This window comes from Erithacus rubecula (assembly GCF_903797595.1).
Source record: "Erithacus rubecula genome assembly, chromosome: 6".
NCBI classification, from domain to species: Eukaryota; Metazoa; Chordata; class Aves; order Passeriformes; family Muscicapidae; genus Erithacus; species Erithacus rubecula.
Window position 1 is genome coordinate 43,396,606 of NC_136688.1, and position 22,067 is coordinate 43,418,672.

The following is a 22,067-nucleotide window of genomic DNA, read 5'->3' on the forward strand; positions in this document are numbered from 1 at the left end:
TCCTCTGAAGTCCTGATTTAAAGCAAAAATCCAATCTTCTTGCCTCAGCATTTAAATATCTCTGGGCTACTTTTAAAACTCCTTTTCCTCCAACTCTTTATCACCTCCAGGTAAGCTTGCATATAACCAGTAAAACTGCAGTCAAACAGCCTTAAAACATGCCCTAAGTAAGCATCTTAAGCATGAAAGTTGAGGAGTTTCACCAAAGAGGGAAGACACACCTGAAACTGTAGAAGGACTGTAATTAAAACTGATAAACCTTACCTTTACAGGATGGAGTTGCTGGAAAAGAATGGATTTTCCAGATTCAAAATCAAGTCTAGAATACCACACTTGGAGGGTTTCCACCATACGCTACAACAGAACACACCACACAATTTAAAACACAACAATAGCAAAATAATCAACCTTGAATATTTATTTTGAGAAATACTAGTCCTCTATGTTTGTCTAATTTTGGTTATTTTAAAGCTGTTGATCACATTAGAGGCCACAACTCTACTCCTGTAATTATTACATATGCCTTACATTTTTATAGATCATACATCAATAAGATATTGTCCTAACATGCCCTAATGTTGCTTACAAATACAGAAAGCACTGCAAACACAGACAGAATCTTTAGATTCTCTATCACCAATAATACATCTTAGATACAAGCTCTCTTCTGAGAAGTAACCAGACTGAAATATTATCCTGCTAATTTCACTTTTATGAGGCCTTCAGTCTAGTTGCTAGTTCTTTGATTTTAATTTTTGAGCAAAGTATTTTGCTTACATATCTCCAGCCTTGTGCAATACTACAGTATATCAACTATATTAGTTATCAGATTTTAATCACACCTAACCCCTATAATTTCTTTCAGTTACTGGCATCAACAAAGCAAGTGACCTAGAATTTGGTTTCAATAATCCACCTGATACTTCCTCAAAAGGGAGCTGACAAGCAACTGCTTTTCCTAAGTGAACCATTTTATTGCCAAAAGTATCATCCAAATTATCTCCTCCTAAAGGGAATTACTGCTGCCAAAAAAAATCAAAATAAAATTTCAAGTAAGTAACTGTCAACTTCTGAGAAGGAATCATCCCAATCACCTAACAATGACTCCCTCCTACACTGTGAAAGTTTTGTTCATGTTTCAGAGGGAAATTTACTTTAGCAAGATTAAAAAGAGAATAAACTAATCAACAACTGGGAGATAATCAGAATATCTCTTCACAGGATGCAACACAAAATGTACACTATAAATCAACTACAGCTATTCCCCTGAAAATGAACTGATAGCTAGAAAGGCTATGGCTGTGCTGGCCCAACAAACTATATCAGCGTATCAGAGCACCCAGACTTGGAAAAAAATCTAAAGAAAAATTTAGTTGAAATTTCTTCTTCAATATACAGAAAATTAGACTGGGAGGCAGCAAATCTACAATTTTACTTATGAGATTGCCATGACAGTCATGGTAAAACAGAACCAGAATGCTTAAAACTTTGCCAGGTGTGGAATGTCTTGCTAACCTGTGATACTGACTTCCATGTATTTGATTATGAATGGCAATTCAGTTCACAAGGCTGATCAAATGTATTCAAGATCTACTTACAAATGACCCTGTGAGGTAGAAAGTTGCTCTCTGAGGTTCGACACTGAAATTTGGCAATGGAGGCCTGATACATTGAGAGTGATTATGACTCTGAAGAAAAAAAAATAAATGTATCAGAAGAGACACGTTACTGGAATGCAACACATGGCAACATTAATGAAAAACCTACAGCATAGAATTGAAAGAATAATAATTTATTTCATTGTTATCTTAATAGCTGCAATTACAGTAGTTTAATGATTTTATTTTGAATGCAGATTTTAAGAAAGCACACAATATAACTTCCTCTGAGTGTGTTATCCAATTAAAGCTATTGTGCAATAAAAAGATATAGATGGCATATGTATTGGCCTCCAGGAAGTCTCAACTAGGTATTTAAAGCTTAGATAGAAAAAACGATCTCCAGTGAACTCACTAATAAAGCTACAAGTATCAAAGAACAGTCACAGATATAGAACTACAGAAATCAAGACAAGTTCTTTATAACAAAACATTTCCTGCAACTTTTCTAGTCCACTGGAATTGCTGATGCACATACCATAGTTTCAATGATGATGGTAAGGTTCCCTAGGCCATCTGTCAGAGCTACAAAACTGCCACCTCCTTCCAAGTGTCCATCCACTTGCAAGTATGACCAGCCTGGCTGAGTAAATTGTGTGGTGTGTGCTGAGACAAAAATCAGAATACAATAATTAAGACTTATTAAAAATTGTACCATTTGTAGGCTTAATTAAATTTTTCTCTCATGCATGCTGACAAAACTGAAATCTGATTTGGGGAAGAAAGTAATAGAACTTCCAAAACAAAATTTACCTACATAAGAGGAAAGCAAAATTAAAAATCAACACTGTGGCAGTTAAAATGACAGCAATTATTTAGACATTAAGTACAAACTACATAAGGTAACTATGTCCATTCAGTTTGAATATTCATCACAGTTCAGATTTTCCCAAATCTTTTTTTTTTCTTCAAAAAAGAAGAACTTTACTTCAAATAAAGTAAACATCTGAGGCAGAGAAAGCACAAATGGGCAACTCCATGAGGAATAACTAAATAAGTAGAGTTTTCAGAAAGTAAGTGAAACTATCAAAGAAGAGTATGATCCAGATCATGAAAATACTGAGCAACATGGAAACAGGAATAACTGCTCAGCTGTTCTGTTCATGGGAGACTGTGGCCATTTTTCTTTAAATGCTTTTGCATATATAGGTAACCAGCAGAAGCACAAAAATTAAAGCATTTGTTTTATTCCTCCATCATGGCACTGCATAGTTGCTCTATAGAATTGCAGCAAAGACAGTAAAATATTACAAGACTAGAGTAGCCAGTGAATCCAAGCCATGGACACTAGATGAACATGCTTCACTTTCCCCAAGCTCGAGGAAATGCTGATTTACACAAGCCAAGAATGTCAAGCAGGAAAAGAATAGAGGTTCTTTGTTCCATTTTTGTAAATTGAGAAGTACCAAATGGAATCGATTGATACCCAAAGATAAAAAATAGAAAAGGGAAAGGAAACAGGAAAGCACATTAACCTTTTATGGGCACTTGAGATCAAAATATTTTAGTAGTAACAACTATAAAGGCTTATTCATTTCTGATACAGCTAAAGGTCAAGTATAAACATTTCCCTTACTATTATATCTTTCTGCTTTCTATTGAAATGAGATTATTTTCTTCTTTCTTAATGTATTCACAAAACTTTCCACAAATCTACCTCAATTCACTACAAAAGATAACACACATAAAACCACTAAATAAATAAAGGTCTCAAAAAATACAGTGATATTGTGTCAGAGCACCAACTTGCAACTGCAAAATTTTCACCTGTAATCCAAATGGGAGATTCAACTTTATAGTGGCCACTCCACGGCTCCTTTGCTGTCATTAATCCACATCGACCAAATGGCAACTCCTCATAATAACTAGCCACCAGGTTCCATGCAATTGTTCTGGAAGAAAAACAGGTGTTTTCTCCATTCATGTGGATAGTATTAGATTAACTTAGTACAAGAATCCATTCCTCTTTTTTCTCCAGCATACAAGGAAAACAGTTTTGGGGATGGAAGGATTATGCTTCTAGCTAAAGGAAAAATAAAACCTACAGGAGAGGAAAATCAAGAAAATCAGCTTCCAGTGTTGAGAACTTTTTCCAAAACTGGTGGTAAATTCTCTGGCTATAGCACCACAAAAAGTTTTACATTAAAAGAAACGTGTTGAGGGTAAAGACTCAATTTTTTGGGGGCTTTTCCCTGTTCTGAAGAGAAAAAAATGTTGTTAGCAAAGTCTACAGCTTTTCACTGGGTGTTGTTTGGTTGAGGTTTTTGTGATTGCTTGGTTATTTCTGTGCATGTGGTAGTTGTTTTGAGTGGATTTTTTTAGTGAAGCAGTTAAGTACCACCCAAAAAAAGAAAAGGATCTTATCTTTATCCATATAAGTAACAAACCAGCCATACTCCAGGAGTTGTTGCTCTATCCTGACAAAGATAAACACTTCATACACTTTGATTTGGGCTTCACTGAAACTGCTTTGCATGGACTTTAAACCTCTGGGCCTTAAGTATGGAAATACAGCTTAACAGAGTAGTTAAGCAGAAGGCAAAAGCTGTCAATCTCTTTTGCTATTGCATACAGGTGAGTACAAAGACCTCATTCTAAAGTCACTTCCACAGACTTATCACACTATACATACATACAGAAGATATCCCGCAATTCTACAGAATTGTGACCATAAAATACACAACTCTTGAATTGTAAACTCAACTTGCTCACATCAAACTTATTCTGTTGATTTCAAACTTAGAAAGAAAAGTAGGAAACTCAACTTCAGGAAGTTGAAAGGAAAACAAACAGTAGAAAGATAAGCTGCCTTTCGTCAGAAACATATTGTTTTCAGTATAGAAGCCAAGATAATTTCACTGTTGGACATGTGGACTTGTAAAAATAGAAAAACAATTAGAAAAGAAAGACCTCAAATTAAGATATTAAAGTATATGAGGATTAAGAAGTAATCAGAATGACCAGGAATTCATATAGGAAATATTAATCTGTTTGAAAATTTCAGCTTGCAGAGAAGACAAAAGAAACCAGGTGACTGAAGAAATTTTCCTTTACAAGTATCAGTGATTTTTCCTGCACTCCACTTGAAGCAACAGACAAGAAGATTTCTCTTTATTTTTCCAGAATGAAGTTCCAAAAAATCTGTAAGCTTTGAAGAATTTTGCTTACATTTTGATGCCTACATTTTCTTTAATCAAACTTTTTCTTTCAGATTACCAGCTGCTGCACCAGAAACATCAAACTATATTTTCTATTATTTTCTAAAACTGAGTTATGTAATATTTCCCAGTAAAGAGAACATTTTTTTTTTACAGTTTTCAGTTTGGAAAGAAAATGTGCAGAAAACAATTTATCAAAAGACTACAGCATGTTCAAGAATGGATTCTGAGGAAGAAGTTGTATGGAAAAACTAGATAATTATGTCCATAATAATCTGTTTAATTGAAGACAATCTAATAAAGACTTTATAAAAAATATGATAAATTAGTTTTGTTATTTTTCTCCAATGTTTTTCACTGTTAGCTCTTCTTAAGAACATTCTCTTTTTAATAATTATCATTAGTCTCAAAGGCTCTAAAATGAACTGAATACATCACTGAGTGCTGAATAAATCACTGAGAAACAAGAATACATTGAAATTTGTGGGACTTCTACTCCAGAAAGAGGTCAGAACAGTAGACTTCCTATCTCACCACATTAGAATTCAGACCACATTGGGGTGACTTTCAGTTTACCTGTTTTCTCACCAGAGCAAAGGTGTTACACAGTACTTTAAATAATTCTTACACCCCAAGTTGTGAAAGCCAGCAACAGTGCTCAGCACTTACGAGGTCATGTTTCCATTCACGTAGTTTTGGTTCAGGATCCGAGCCCAGCAGCCTGCACCAACATCATTATTGAAAGTACTGTAATCTTCTGATGACCACAGTTTCTTCCCAGTTAATATGGCATTTTGCACTGTTTTTGTCCCAGGGTAATGAGCCCTACACAGTATTTTGAGAAAGAAAGAGAAAATCAAAGTTTGGAAGTACATATAGCAGGAATGATTGACTTCCTTCAAACTGAAAATGAAGAATAAAATTTCTTTGGAATACCATAAGTGGAATACAAGAAAATTGAACAAGAGGGAGCTGTAACATTCCAGAGCTTATTGTATTTACATCAGTTTATTACTTTTGCTACATGATAGCATATAGATAAACTTAGTTTTACATATACCATACAATTTTCACAGCTTGCTAAAGCAAATCTCTGTCCTGAAATTGAGCTTGAAGATGGACATATTACCATAATATGATGAATAGAAAAAATACATGCTAACTCATACTATCTTAAACAAAACCATAAATAATATAAAAACAACCATAAGATATGGAACTAGGCATTATGCTAAGAATTTAGCAGCATGAATGCAGGTGTCTTAGGATTGTCATGTCTTAGAATTAAACATAAACTTGACTGATTTTGTACATCTTTTTTAATAAACTCGGGTTTCAAAAAGCATTGGACTACTGAAGTTACAGAGGTATAAAGTGATAATAGTTGAAACATATGTTTGCTAATTTTCTTTTCAAGATCTTCTTTAGTGTGAGGAGAGATCCTTTCTCCCAATGGAGAATTTGATTATACTCAATCACAACACTGACCCGCTGTGCAAGGTTTGCTGACTGAAATAAAACCTTGCAGACCACTTGCAGAAAACAGGGTTGTGATTTCCCTCACTTAGCAAATTATTGAACACACTTAATACCTACATTAAAATGAAACTATTTCCTTTACTATTAGCCTGCAACTTGAAAAATTGATACATTTGAGGTAACAATACGAGAAACACCAGTTTTTCTGGGCTAAGAGTTGGGGGGTTTTTTCATTACTTTCCCTGTAGTGGACAGTTTTGTAGTCCTTCATACGTACCTTCACTAATGGTAATGTAACAGATACTAGGAATTTTAGCTAGATTCTAGTCTGCTGTACAGATTACTGTATATTTCCCCTTTGGCTTGGAAACCTAAGTGTTGCCTAAGTACCAAGCAAAAGGTTTTTGTAATGGCATAAAGTGCATAGCTTGCAAAAACAAAGCAGAGAAGAAATAATTTGTCTTTCTACACTCCTGAAAAGGTGTTCCTTGGGTGTTAATATCCCTGCCCAATAAAAGCTGAAATACACAAGACAGTATTTAATTTTCCAGTTAAGATTGAATCAGAGTAGGGATGTAAAACTTACACTTACAAAAAGTTAAGCAAATACAGCTTACTTAAACAGCATATAAACTGCTGAGCTTCATCCAGACATTATCCAAGACTCCACCTATGAAAAACTGCCAAGATACTGTTCATGTTCAATATGGGGGGTGGGATTGATTGCAAGGGTAGATGCCACTGACTGCTTATCTGTATTTACAGAAAAATCCTTTATTTCTGCACCTCCTATGGTTCAGATAAGTAAAGATGAATGGAAAAGACTCAAATTTAAATGAAGCAAAGAACTGACTGAAGCATGTGATTGGGTCAGGCAAGTTTATGGTATTTAGTAAGTAAAATTTAGAGCTACTGTAAAAAGAAAAGTTAACGAACATTTCATACACACATTTCATTCAGCCATCGAATGAGTAATCAATCTCAAATTTAGTCTACTAGTAAAATATTACTATGAGAAAACCCAGAACTAGTAAAACAAGTCAACTGGTTGCATGTTTTCCAAACACAAATTCGTCACCAAAACAAAATGGGAACTAAGAATCAAGCCATTGTAACTCAAAGAAAAATCACAGCCCAAATTCATTTCTGGATCACGAACATTTCAGTAACAAACCAGTGGAAACTACAAGGCTGTGCACTTAGTTGTAAAGCTAAAGCTCTTCTTGCACACCAGTTAGAGTAACCAAAACCCTCAGAATCAATAGTGTTGTCCAAAAAACTTCCAATCCATCAAAAGTGCAACCACACCCAACAAGAATCTTCGACATGATACAAGAATCCTGATTCAATTAAAGGTTGAGGCTGTTCCTGGGACAAGAGTTCTGTGATTTGATGTGGGTTAGTAAGAAAATTTTATAGTATCAATCCTTTTCTTGCAGGTAAGAGTACAGAGAGTTAAAGCTTTGGCTGTGTTAGTTATAAATAAGATGAAGACAAAATATAAACAAACCACCAAGAAAGAAGAACAGAGAGAACCCCCTACCCAATCACATCGACCACTCCATGGAGCTCAGAGTCAATCATCATGACAAAGGAAATGGGCTCCCACAGTCTATCGCTGGCTATGATCCTCACCTGCTCCAGACCATGCTTATCCAATGTGTACCTCAACAGCTTGGGAGAAAAAAGGAGAGCAAAGAACAAAGACAAGGAACAAATAAAAAAAATGTTTTTCAAATTGTCAAAACTTTATACTGGGAAAGGCAGCATCTTCTTCAGCACTAGCTTCAATTCATGTTTTTGCAACTTGGATAACTGTTACACCAAACAAAACGTACAAGATTGTCAAGCACAAAGTGACCTCAAAAGACACCTTCTTCTATCATACTGAATTCCATAATACATGATAAAAAGAAAACTTTAAAATGTTTTGTTCTTTTACAGACAAGATAAAGCATATCACATTACATGCAAGATACTCTATTTGCAGATTAGCCACTTAGATGTTACAGTGCAGATGGTTAAACGACAAGACACGTACGTACTTTCTGAACCTGAGCATCTGAAGGACAGACATCTAAATACTATTATCTTCCACCAGGTCAGCAGAACTCACTGGGATAGTTACTAACTTAAAGTCAGCATCAGTTGAGAAACATGGTGCTCTCATTTTGTACTAACCGTAATTTCATGATAGATAACAAAACCACTACTCAAGAAAACCTAACTCTTCATTTTTTATGATCAGTGGGGGGTGGGGGATTTGGGGAAAACTCTGACATTCAAGAATAAGCTCTGATGAAAACAACTTCCATTTTAGAGAATAACTAAAACATCTCTGTGGTTCTAAAGACACAAACAAAAACAAGTACCCCCATCCTTGATTCTGTCAAGCTCTTAAAGAAACAATATCCGTACACAGTCAGTTAATTCATTCTTCACGCTGTATTGTTAGGGAAATCATTACTAAAACATTTCCTAATGCATCTGCTAAGCTGCAAGTCTTGCCTAATCTAAGAAAGCTTTTTAAAGTTTGTTTTAAACCAAATGAGTTACTCAATGCTGACATTATAATTGGTATTTCTCAGGTAGCCACTTCCAGGTCACTGGTGTTTGCAAGTTCAACACATACAAAAGCAGTTTCTTTATAAAAATCCTTCTTAACTGACTTGCTATAACCCTTGAACCATGCATTCATTTAAACTATGATGAACATACCATACTTCCATACATACAGAGGATAAATGGCATATGATTGATGACAAGAATATTCTAATCACGGAAAGGTTAACAACAGAGATAAACAAGTTAACAAATGCAACACAAGTGAGCAATTTGTATCTGTACGGCAATTTCCACTGGAAACATGCAGGTTTTTTAAAACTATGCATAATTTTGAGAAACCAGAGGTTACAAAAAGAGCAAGAGGAGCAGAATGTTGCCAGAAGCAAGGCAGTAAAAATGTGCATTACGGAACAAGAGTGAAGGCAAACAATTGAGTTGACATTTGCTGAGACACCAACAGAAGCTGCTGCAGCCAACAGCTGCCAAAACTGAGATAGGCTGTATTAGTTCATAAACACTGGGTGCTTGTTTTTACTTCTATGTTACTGTCAGTGCGTGCATTTCTAGTGTTATCTGTTATGAGATACAAGCAAGTAACAGAAACTTTTAGCTCTAGGATATGACTAGAAAAATCTCAGCTGCAGCCACAAAAAGTCCCAGGGTGATAAGTTCCATTCTGAAAGTTCAAGTTCACCCGAAATGAAAACCAGTTGCAGACCAAGAATTCAATCCTAAGGTTTTCTGACTTGGAACATGCACATGCAGATTAGTTAGATGTTTCCTATCTTTAGCTAGTGCTATGAAGCCTAAAACACAGTTCCTAAATGGACACTTGAAAGAAATGATGGAAGAGTGATAAGGTCAGCTTACACATGTACTAAACTGAAAGAAGAGAAAGACGAGAAAGAATAATCCACCACCACTGTACACAATGACGGAAAAAATGGAAACAGCTAGCAAGTATGAAATAAGAATAAATTACTCTTGAAAATGGAGATGAAGACTTACAGATAGGAAGCAACAGCAGTGTTTAAAATGCCTCCCTTCTCCCACACTTACCCGACTACCTCAATAGCATCATTAAGATAGGGATCAACTATCATCTCTTTGGAGATGTTCCAATCTCCATCCGCAGCGATGATGCCAACGTTCCACAGACCCAGTCTATCCAAAAAATGTCGAAGTACCTTAGTAACAGATAACACCACTTAAAGTACAGCCTTCATCAATAAGGCAACATGAAATTTAAGACTGAAAACAAGAACTTTGGAAGGAGTCAATGGAAGCCTCTATTTACAGACAAGAATGAATAAGAAAAGTTCTCACTTCTCAAACAAGAGATATGGTGGCAACTAAGACAAAGTTAATAGTAAGTATTTTTAAAATTGAAGGGTTATCATTGACATTGTAGGCATTACACAAAAAATGGGCTTATCACTTGGATAACTTTTGACACCACATGTGCATACATATACTCCACTGGACACTTTCAACACACTGACTCCTGGCATGTATGTAATTCATTACACAAAAGTAATGGATTTATCACAAAGTCAGTCATGTTAAGCTAATCTAAAAACAACAGCTGGCTGAAATGTGGAAGTGGATATAGCTCCTCAAGTGACCAGATGCAAAAGTTTACCTGATCCTCCAAAAAAGTACACTGAAAAAACAGGCATTGAAGTATTAAAACAGAAAAGACCTATCCATGCAGCTCCCTGCAAGAATAGAAATCTCTGCCAAACACCTGTTCTGTTCAAGTGAAGACAAACATTTTTTCCACTGTCGACTTCACTGAAAAAAAATCCTTGATGTTTTAAGTGTTTGATATTTAAATTTATCCACTACTTGGTTCTCATGTTTCACTTTCACGGAAAGCAATGAATAAACCTAGAATTGCATATTTACAATAAAACTGAGGGCAACCAGTTTTGAATTCAAACATACCAGCAGAAAAGACAGAGTTCCTATTCTGTCTTTCCATCTTCTCTTTGCTATTGCACTGTTAAAGATGATAAACAGCTCATGTTTGTCTGTGGAACTCCTTAGGTAAAATCTATCCACGCAAAATATACTCAGCCTTAATAATTAAGAATGAACCACACTTAGAGAGGGCTGGTACTACCTGAAAACTCAAATTAGAAATTAAAAAAAAAAAGGAAAAAATTTTAAAATACATTTTCAGCAGCTTGCACATACATCTGAATCTGGTAAAGTCAATAGTCCAGAGTCTAAAATGCTTTGTTCAATTTTTGATACAAAAGAATGATGCACTGCGTGCATGCATAAAAAAGATTTTGCAACTTGATTCAAAGATCAGTAGGCATGAACCCTTAAATAATTTCTTCTAATAGCCCTCTGGCAATGTGAAGAAGAACAGGGAGCATCTCTACTTTTCATGTAGTCAAATAAGGACAGAAATCAAAGTCTAAGTGTTTATGACAATCAAAGCCTAGATCTAAAACTAATTAAGACATAAAACGTATGAAGAAGAAAAATAGCAATGAAGTTCTGTTCACCTTTGAAACACAAAGTCTACCAAAAGAAAAATTCATAATACTAGAAGGTCCTTGCAATTTAAAGCATTCTAGCTACCTAGATACTCAGAAAAATTGCCTAACCACAGAGCTCAGAAGAACAAAATGAATAGTTGCAGAATTTCCATGCTGAAAGAGAAGTATCAAGGGCATAGAACTGTATGCACCCAAAATGCACTCCACAATAACATATGCTGAACAGCTCCCTCACATTCAGCATTTATATAACTGAAAGAACAGGTTCTTTGAAAGAACAAGAATTTAGAAGATCTCAACTTTTTCTTCTTTCTTTTTTCTGCTTAAGAAAAATAACTAGTGCCTTAGTGGATGAAGTATCTAGAATAACATCTTACAAGTAAAAATTTAGCCAGATAACTAAGAGCTTATCTGTGATGTATTTAACAGGAATTACAGAAAATGTTTGGTGTGCAGAGGTACATTTCAGTACATTGACTTCTTGTGAAATGGCAGACTGCAAATACAATTATCATGCTGATGAGAGAAGTGGTGCCAACTGACACTGTAAGAGAAAGAATGGTAAAATATGTGCTTAATTAAATCCTCTTATCAGTTAAAATACAGTAGAAGGAAGGCCAAAACTTCTCAGTAAATATTTGGGTGATTTTAGGATCAAATTTTAAACTAAATATTCAGCTCTAAAAGCCAAATGCTCAGTCCTAATTCAACAGTATTCAAAAAGCTATCAAGTGAAATGTTGCCCCTAGACTCAACAGTTTGCTCTCCATATTCTTTCTCTCCACATGAGGAAGCCAAGACAAGCAGACAAAAAAGCCTCAAGGTAACTTGAGCACAGATTTGGGATTGTTCAGCCTGAAGAGAAGGTTTTGGAGTTACCTAACTGCTGCCTCCCAGTACCTGAAGGGACCCTACAAGAAAAGATGGAGAGGGACTTTTTACAAAAGTGTGCAGTGATAGAACAAGGGGGAATGGACAGGAATGCCCTGTCCCTGGAAGTGTTCAAGGCTAGGCTGGATGAGATTTTAAGCAGCATAGTCTAACAGAAGGTGTCTCTGACATTGCAGAAAAATTGGAATTTGATGATCTTTAAGACCCTTCCAACCCAAGCCTTCTTTGATTCTCTGAGTTGTTAGCTTTTAAGAAGAGGTAATGCCATTGTGTCTCAGCCTCAAAGCAACAACAAGGAAAGGAAAAAAGCAGGAGCTTGTGCTTAAGATTTCACTGCAAGACAATATAAAAAACAGAAGTGAGTTTTCAAAGCAGGGCAGCGAAGGCTGCAGAAACATTCAGTAGTGAGAAGTATTAGAGCTATCTCAAGGTTGGTTATGTGAAATGCTGTGTTCCTCCAGCTTTTCAGAACAAAAGCTACTGAATTTTGCAAAGTTAAAAACACAGAGCCTTTACTGTGGTTTAATAGCAATATTTAAGCGTAGTGTAATCACAGAATGTAGCTACAGAATTTTAAGCAACTCTGGATCTTGGATTTCCAGCTATATCCAAGTTAATACAAAGATGATTTAAGTTTGTATGATAACAGCATCAACTGAAGCTTCCATTAAAATTTAGAAGTCCTAACATTTGGCATACACTGAAATGCCCAAAGTTCAAAATAATAGTTTCAGACACACAAAATAAACAATTTAGATATTCTAGATACATGTTATTTTTTCATGCATGCAACTACAAGAAACGGAGTTCAGTAAGTGTTCTACACAAATTCCTACACAAATTCAGAAAAGCTAATTGTGAACAGCATGACAAACACTTCACAGAAATAAGAAAAGAACACATACCTTAATGTATTTGCTACTAAATGCCCTTTCATTCCATATCTAAAAAGAGAAAGTAAAATCAATTTAGAAAAATCAGGATATGTCAATGGAGAATTAAAGATTTCATTTATATACATGTAAGATTTAGAATCTATTAATCAACTCCACAGTTTCCGTGTGCCAGATGGAAGTGCTGGTAGGTTTTGTTATCGGCTCTTCTGGGGAAAATTCTCCATGAAAGTTCATAGTAGCCGCTTGTTTATCTTTCTCTGAGGTCCCTGATTGCATTCTCGCTGACAAGAGTGCTAGAGCTGCTTGAGCTCTACAATGGCAGCAGTGTTACCTTACCAGTGGCCCTACAGTTTGCTAGGAATCATTGAGAAACACGTGGCTTCAAGGTGTGGCCTAATGAATGGGCCCCTGTTGCAATACACGGACATAGGAGAGCAAGAATAACTCACATATTGAACTAATCGATGCAGCTCACTGCTCTTTCTAATTTACACAGCACTACATCCAAGCTCGAACACAAAAGAGATCCAGCATACTTTAAGTAAACAGATACAAAATGAGCTAATTTCTAAATTTTCCATCTTTTATGGAAAGAGTTTAAGCTAAACATAGCTCAAAATTCAAAAGCAGGAACACTGGTCTTCCTTTCTACCAAATCCCTTGGCCTACAACACACATATAAAACTTGTTTCTTTCTTTTCTTTTCTAATCACAACATGAACACTATGACTCACCAATAAAGGTGAGATTTAGATTATCCAGTGATGTACAAGACGTTTCCTGCAGATAGGGTAAGTACAATTGATTTTGAGATTTCTACATCTTTCTATAAATGCTAACATGAAACTTCAGAAATGAGCCAATCAAAACATTACTTACAGAAAGGCTCATCTCATCATAATGCAAATAGTGATATACAGAACATGTACTTGCAGCAAAAAGTGTGGTAAAGGCTAACCATGTGCAACCATAATAGCATTGAAATTGTTTTGACACGTTCTGAGCCTTCACAGACCTCTCACTGATTCCCTGTATTTCAGATTATACCCACAAAGAAATGAGACAATATGCAATATCACCATATAGCCTGGATAAGCAGAAATTTGCTTTTCTTAGAAGCAGAGAATTTAGAAAGCTAACCAATATGAAGCAACAACACTGAAGTCAACACTACTTGAATACATGAAGTGCAGAACTTACTTTCTACTCCAAGAAAACACGGCAGAGAAAAACAGTACTCCCTGTCCCCACAACTGAATTGCTGAAGTATCACTATGTTACCCACAGTGCAAAATAGACCCAACTGAAACAAGCCAGCAACATCAAAGGGGATGCATTCCCGAGGAGATATATGTGAGATACACCTCCCCACATTGCAGTAAAAAGGCCAAACTTCTGAGGGATGGGAACCACAGTTTTAGAAGCTTTGTTCTGGACTGCTGAAGTGATTTTTAGCTTTTCCGCAGTTAAACTTCTCATATTAAAACATTTAAGAGTCCAAAGTAAGTGTCCAGTTAGTATAGGATTAATTTTAGAGGAATCCGAGACACACTTTCTTGCCCAAATAGTGAACTTGAAGGTCTTTTAAGATTCATTGCTTCTCTCTCTCTCATCTCCAATTTGACATTTTTTCTCAGACATTCAGTCACTACTTCCATATATTGCTCTATTGGACAACATAGTAGTTGTACAGTGAAACTTTTAACTACTATAAATAATGCAGTAAAAATGGAAAAAGTTGTAAAGGATTGCTCCTCTGCAAAACAACAACCATATTTTATGCTAAGTCATGTTAGCTGACCTTCAAACTGTGTTAACTGATGCTTGTTATTATCTGGTAACTGCTGAAATGCAAGCAGAACAAACAAAGCAGAAAAGGAAAAAGACCTCTCAAATTCTTTGGTAACTTTGTTTTAGAACTGGGAAGGTAGGAACCATTTGACACTTGTTCTGCTTTAACAGACATCATTTCAGGAAGACTGTAAACTAACACAACTACTGCCTCTCCCCTGCAACAGTACAAGCCAATACTGCAATTACAAAAAAAAAAAAATTGTCTTGCCATCCTCCTCTAGTTGTCAACAAAGAGAGGCAAGAACAAGATTTTAGGAATGAAGACAGATAAAATATACATAAAATGAGCAGGAGATTTTGCTTTACTGACCCCAATATAATCAATGTCCAAATCATGATACTGTTTTGCTCCTAATATCCAAGAAACAATATAGTAAGCAGTGATATCTGGGTAGTCATAGGGCCAATTTTCACCATTCCCTATCCATCCTGGAAATGCCCAAGGTAATCCTGGAAAGAGATAAGAAAAACAAATGAATAAGGTAAATGGTTGGTCTACATTACTCAATAAGCTCCTAGAGTAAGATGTAATTTGCTCTACCTACAATGAAGGAACAGATATGCACTTGAAATCTGCTCGATTCCAGTGAAGACAATGAAACACAATGTATCAAACTGCAGAGTATGGTCCAACACAAATTATGATCCAGCTACTAATAGCTGGGCTTTTTTTTAATGAGCTAGGAAGCATTCATTACTAAAGAGCAACTGACTACATACAATATGTTTTATGGTACTAGCTCTAACAGGTTTGAAAATGCAAAGACTTTAGGATAAAAATTTACAAAGCTGAAGGGTCAATACAGAACATGAAAAGCTGTTTAACTCCTGAATATGAATTTCAGAAGACATGATGATCTGATCATAACAGAGGAAGGAATATTAGGATAATGAAAAAGCATTTCCAAGTCTCAGTTGCTCACTGGATCTTGTAGTAAGTAAGAAAAACAAATTAATCTGACCAGATGCTACTAAGTGTCCAGCCAACTTGTATACCATACCATAGGCTAATTTAGAGGTAAACCCTCCTTCCTTTCTGGAGAGCTTGTTGTGAGGGAAGAGGGATATTATTAACAATTACAATTAGTCATAAATAGTAGGCTTAACAGAACCTGACTGGCAAATCCTGTACCAAGCCTTGCTTCATGGCTGGATATGGTAAAGCCCCCTGGAAGTGGGGGAATTAGAAAGCTTTTAACTGACAGATTTCTTACCTTGTTTTGAGTAAAATACATTTTGCATTTTCAAAATACAAAAACATAACCTAGGATTCCACATTTATATTGTCACAGCATACACACAACTCACAATCAAAACAGGAAGAAACAACTACACATGTAGGACAAATCAGAAGAGCAGAATCACTATAGTGGAGAAAGGGTGTGTGATTGGTTTGTAACAAGAACATTTAATCAAATACACTGTGTGTATAAGATTTATGTATTTATACTTGCTGCAACTTTACTTTATCCCTCTCAACTTTTTTTATACAATTATTCCAAAATTCATCTCTTGTGATAAATCAACCATGTTCATTGCTGTAATACACTAAAACCATCAGTTACTCAATACAAGCAAATTATTAGAGATTTGTTATTTTATGCTTCCTGTCAGTATGTTGTGTTACTGCAACAAGGTAAAATAAAGCAAGCATCAAGACAAGCTTAACAAATATTAGAGATTCTACTTTGTCTACTGCAACATCAAAATATGTCCCCATCAAAATGTTAATTAAGGGCCAGATAGGTAATTTGGTCAGGGGAATAAAAAGACATTTAAACCTAAAAGCTCAAAGCAATTTACCAATCAGTTTAATTTTGGGGTTCCTCTTTTTAGCTTCTTTCATCAGCCACCATTCATAGCCCCGGAAGTAGTTCTCATCATTTTCATAGTGCATATGGGAGGGTTCAGTACCATCTAGGAAGGAAAGAAACAGGTAGCTCACAATTATCTTCTGTGTCATAAGCTGTTACACATCATAAAGTTTGCTGCATTGCTCATTAACATAGTATGCAAGCACATATCTCCAAAATGGTTCACAAGTTCCTTGGTATTTATTTCAAAGCTAAAGGAACAGTGGAAGGTAAATGCATGATTTGCTACCCTTCATTCTTAGTGCATTAACTTAGCATAATTTTAATATTTTTATATTGAAGGGGTTTTGCCTATTTTTAATATCAGCTGTGGTTAATTATTAGGCACTTTCTATCCCTAGCTATGATAACACTAAATCTATATTTGCTATTGTCTCATATCTAGGAATGTTACAGCATTAAGATTAAGAGGAAAAAAAATCATTACACAAGCAAATTATCTCTAAACCAAAAAACAAACAAAAGGTTATAGTTTGTTCTTTCTGCACAAAGCAAGTCCAGGGAGAGGAAAGAAAGGAACTACCATAAATTTTTACAATTACAGCAAAGATGCTGCGGGGTTTTTTTACTTTTACAGTAAAATATCTAGTTTATAACTTTTACAGTGTTCTGTGACTGCTGCAAAAGTTTTTGGAAATGAATGCTATGGACTGAATTTCCTCAGGCAAAGATAAATAAAGTAGAAAGGTGAAAAAGAATCAGTGCTCCATGGGAAGTCCTTGCATGTAAAAGTCAAGTAATAACTTGTGTACATGACTGCAACAATTATGCAACTAATGTTAAATTGTATGCAGAGACTTCTTATAATGAGACTTTGTTTTAAATGAAGCCTGCTGAAACAGCACATTTCATCACAGAAAATAGGATTGGTTTTTTTATCTTACTAATACTTGGTTATATGTAAGTTTGTCAGGGACATAGAACAATTACATTCCAAATTTAGGCCTCATATCACATTTCCAGTGAACTTCTGATCACACCTCTGAAGTCAGAGGAAGAGCTGCAATCTAGTGCATTGAGATATATGCATCTTATTGTTCTCCTTTCCAAAATTGGAAACCATCACACAAGTAAGTGACATTCTCCTTAGCCAGCAGTAAGAGTGTTTGAAGAGAAAGTCTCTGCATGCCTGGAGACAATTCCATTCCCCCCACCTAGCAATTCATTACCAAGCTCTTAAACCAAGCATAGCACATTTCAGCATGTTAATTTTGGTGAAGTAAACACAAGAATGAGAAACGGTATCTAATTATACAAAACACAGACATTATGGGAAAAATATATACAAGTATATATACACAAACGTATATATACTAATTTATATACATATATAACACCAGATTTATATACATATATAAAACCAGATTCTATGCATTCTATTTATTAACTGTGCCTGGTTTTAAGACTATTTCTGATGTGGTCAGATTTACTTTGAGAAAAATGTAGCAGGTAGGCTAAGCAAATTACATCAAGACGTTTTCATTTGCAACTCTTTCAGGAAGAAAAAAAAATACTGCCTACTGCCAGCCAATGCCACTCCAGTGAAACGTTGCAGCTAATTAAACCAAAGAAATATAACTGCTTCTGATCAGATGTCTTTGCATTTCATGCTTTTAAGAGATAAACTAGCTGGTATTGCAAAACTCATGTGTGAGAAATGCTCTGCAACTCAGAAACCTGTGATGGTGGAAAAACTCATTTGCTCTAGAAAGCAACCTATTAACCATATGATAGTGAGAACTGCTTCCAGAATATTGGTGTAAATCTCTGTTGTACAAGTCATTATGGTTTATTGCAACTCAGTTCAGCTACCTCCATGCCTCAGTTCCATGTGCAGCACATGTTACTTACAGCACCACTGAAACAAGAAGGTAAATGCTGCCCAGGCAAAATCCATACCTGTTGACTGTGCATCACCTCCAATCTCTACCTTGAGAATATGTAAAGAAGCACCAAAATTTGGCTGTGGAAAAAGAGACAGAAAAACAGAATCCTGCTGTTAACAAGAAGAATGAGATAAATGTGTGCAATTTTGAGCACGCTGAAAATGCAATTTTTTTTACTTTTTTAAACACCCATTATAAATATAATGAGAGATTATATAAATTTCTGCTTTTCAAAAGAAAATCCACCAGAATAAATAGTACACTGATTTTTGAACAGTTTCAGTGACTGGCACTATCAACAACACTTCTCCACAGCTGAGCAGATTTTAAATAGGCTATGCTCAAGAAAATACTAAAACACTATTAAAGCACAACACACAATATATGAGGAACACAGAAAGAAGAAGTCAAACTTGTTTTCTTTTAAAATCAAAATATTGAAGTCAGTATTTAATATTCTTTTCTGCAAACTGTTACACTGTTTATGTGAAAAAGCACACATGCAGGCCAGGAATAACCTGGAAACTACAGAAACTACAGAATATTGGCAAGAGAGGAAAAAACTCACCACACTGGAAAACAATTGACTAGCCCACTATCCCCCTTCCCTGGCATCTGACTGGTGGAGCCAAATATAAAATTCAAGCTCATACAGGTAATTCTACTGCCAATATATTGTTCCAGCCATTAGTGACTTAAAAATTGCTCGAGACAGAAGTTATAACTGATGATTATTTTAATAACCACTAATAAGCTGGCCTCCTCCATGAAGTATAATTTTGGTGTCTTGAAAAATGTTTTAAGACATAAGAACACAATTTGATTTTTTAAAAATGCTGCATAGATGGCATCTCTTTTGGCTTACAGGTTTGGGATTTTTGTTTGCTTCTAGCAGCAAAGAAAGTATTTCCAATTTTTACCATTTCTCTTTTTGATGTTTTTTGTTTTAAACTTGTTATACATTTGTTCTCCCATTCCCATCATGCAAGTTAAGTGACACTAAACGACAAGGAGAATGAGGCAAGGTGCACCCCAGACATGACAGTTGAAAAGGTTTTGGTAAGAGTATACCAAAAATTCTTTGAAAATCATGATCTCTCTAGATTTTCTTTTACCACATGTCTAATCAGAAAATTCACACTAGTAACACACAGCTTTAGTCTCAAAAAACCCATCAGTTTTGACTCCCCAGGCACATATTACGCCTTAATCTACTCTTGAAAATTAATTCTTAAACTGCATGGTAAATTATTCCCCTCCAGCCATCTGGATTGCATTACTTGAAAGCGACATGACATCCTCTTCCAGCAGAGTAATTTACAGTGCCAAAAGCAAAACAAGCTATTAATGTCCAGTGCAATAATCTTGCCATACATCAAGTTGGGTAACTCCACGGGTTACACTTGCTCACTAACAAATCTTACAAACCAATGAACTTCCTACACCTTCTAGAGCCACTGCAGTTGTGCTTTAGAGTTGTTTGGAATAGATATGCTGTTACAAACCTGCAGTATGCACAGTCATTTTCATGCTACATTAATCTGTCTGTACTCAAAAAAAATCCAAACTTTAAGACCCCCTTGCTTCAATCACTATGAATACCTAAACCTCCCATTTTAGCTACAGAAACAACTTTACAAGATGGGATTTTGTCTAACTTCAAGCAGCATGAATATACTATAGGAGTTCCAATATTACACAATAGGAAATTCTGCATGAAATTAAACGTTATTGTAGCAGTGAAACCAACTTTACCTTGAACAGGTAATCTAAAATCTGGGACCTATAAGGTTCTGGGTAGTTCACCAGGAGTCTAGATGTGGCCTAAAATGGAAAGAAAATGTGAAAATGTCAAAACACACTTTCAAACATTTAACTACATCCCAGCTTTTCAGTCTATGCCTTTCACAGAGCTAATAAACCTACAAAAATAATTATAGAACCCAGAACTTAGCGAAGTCCCCACATAACTTGTTTCTAAACCTTCAGCTGCGCTTTTCTAGTTTCACAGGTTGCAAAACTGCCTTGTACTCCAGTTACCTGGAATTTACTGCAAACAGACTGCCTTGTACTCCAGTTACCTGGAATTTACTGCAAACAGAGTCCAGAGAACAGAGAAACAAAGAGATCACACGGCTTTATGACCAGCAAAGGCAGCTCCCTCCCAGCAGCATTTCCCACTCTACTCAACTCTCCCCGCTTTGGCTCACCAAAGGCCAAAGCAAGGGGAGCTCGCAGGGCACACAGGCAGGAGCCCAAACAAAGAGTCTCCGCAGGTGGAAGAGGGGGAAAAGCTCCAGGAATCTCACGGCTCTGCTGCCTGGACCACACGAAAGACGAGGAGCGGCTGCGGCTTGTCCAACATTTTAAAACGTAGAGACTACTAAAACCTTTTACATAAAAGCCCACCCAGGCTTAGCTCTCCCCGCCAGCACCCAGGGCACGGCTCGCCCCGGGCACCCCGAACCGCCGCGGCGCAGGTGGCCGGAGGGCTGGCCCGGCTCCATGGCCCCGCAGCGCTCCCCCAGCCGCCCCCGAGCCCCGCTCCCGCCGGGACGGTGTCCCCACACCCCGCAGCCCTCGGGGTCCCCCCGGCCCAGGCCCCGCCGAAGGTGCTCCCACTGACGGGATGCCAGCCCAGGTGTCCCTCGCCGCGCCGAGGATGAGATGCTCACCCCGCCGCCGCTGACAGCCCCGATCCCGTCGAACTCCCTGCCCAGCCCGTTGGAATCGTCCAGCACGTAGGTGGCCGCCGAGAGCGGAGCGGCGCCGACCCTGGGGGGCCCCGGGCCGCAGCTGCAGGCAAGCAGGATCGTGCCCCAGAGCAGAGCCGCGCAGCCCATCCCGATCCTCGTCCCGCTCCCGGTCCCCGTCCAGCGCCGCTCCCGCCGAGCCCCGCAGCGCCTCGGCAGCGCCCGGCAACGCGCCGCACGTGACCGCGCCAGCCCCGCCCGGTGCCGCCATCCCGCTCCGGGAGAGGAGCGCGGCCAGGCGGCCCAGCCTTCAGGGCCAGCCCCGCCCGGCTGAAGGCACGGCTGCCATTTTGAGAAAGGGCAGGGCCGGCTGCGAGCCCGTGCCGCCATGCTGGAGATGGGCACTGAGCGGCGGGTGAAGCTAGTGCGGGGCCATGCTGAGTGTGGGAAAGCCGCCTGGCCGTGAGGCGAGGCGGGGTTTGTGTGGAAGCGCGGCGGGAGGGGCGTTCAGTGCAGTGTGAGCAGCCGCCCGTAGGGGTCGAGTCAAGCTGACCGTCTGTTTCGGGGTCTCTGACTCTCTTTTTTGGGGCCTCTGCCAAG

General features: G+C 37.4%; 1 protein-coding gene across 2 annotated transcripts in view; it reads right to left on the reverse strand.

The window, feature by feature from the left end:
* GALC (galactosylceramidase) overlaps positions 1–21,716 on the reverse strand; it is a 30,988-nt gene extending 9,272 nt beyond the window's left edge. The window contains exons 1-12 of one of the 2 annotated variants that reach the window (XM_079308338.1): positions 21,450–21,716; positions 20,530–20,598; positions 18,788–18,851; positions 16,818–16,931; positions 15,325–15,464; positions 13,170–13,208; positions 7,839–7,969; positions 5,486–5,641; positions 3,426–3,550; positions 2,137–2,264; positions 1,599–1,688; positions 265–354 (exon numbers count right to left, since the gene is read on the reverse strand). In XM_079308338.1, the coding sequence (XP_079164464.1) occupies positions 265–354; positions 1,599–1,688; positions 2,137–2,264; positions 3,426–3,550; positions 5,486–5,641; positions 7,839–7,969; positions 13,170–13,208; positions 15,325–15,464; positions 16,818–16,931; positions 18,788–18,851; positions 20,530–20,598; positions 21,450–21,617 (1,314 nt within the window). In that variant the 5' untranslated portion in view covers positions 21,618–21,716. Of the gene's footprint in view, positions 1–264; positions 355–1,598; positions 1,689–2,136; positions 2,265–3,425; positions 3,551–5,485; positions 5,642–7,838; positions 7,970–9,919; positions 10,048–13,169; positions 13,209–15,324; positions 15,465–16,817; positions 16,932–18,787; positions 18,852–20,529; positions 20,599–21,449 lie in introns of both variants that reach the window. The other variant, XM_079308339.1, reaches the window with a different exon arrangement.
* Positions 21,717–22,067: the final 351 nt, after the last annotated feature.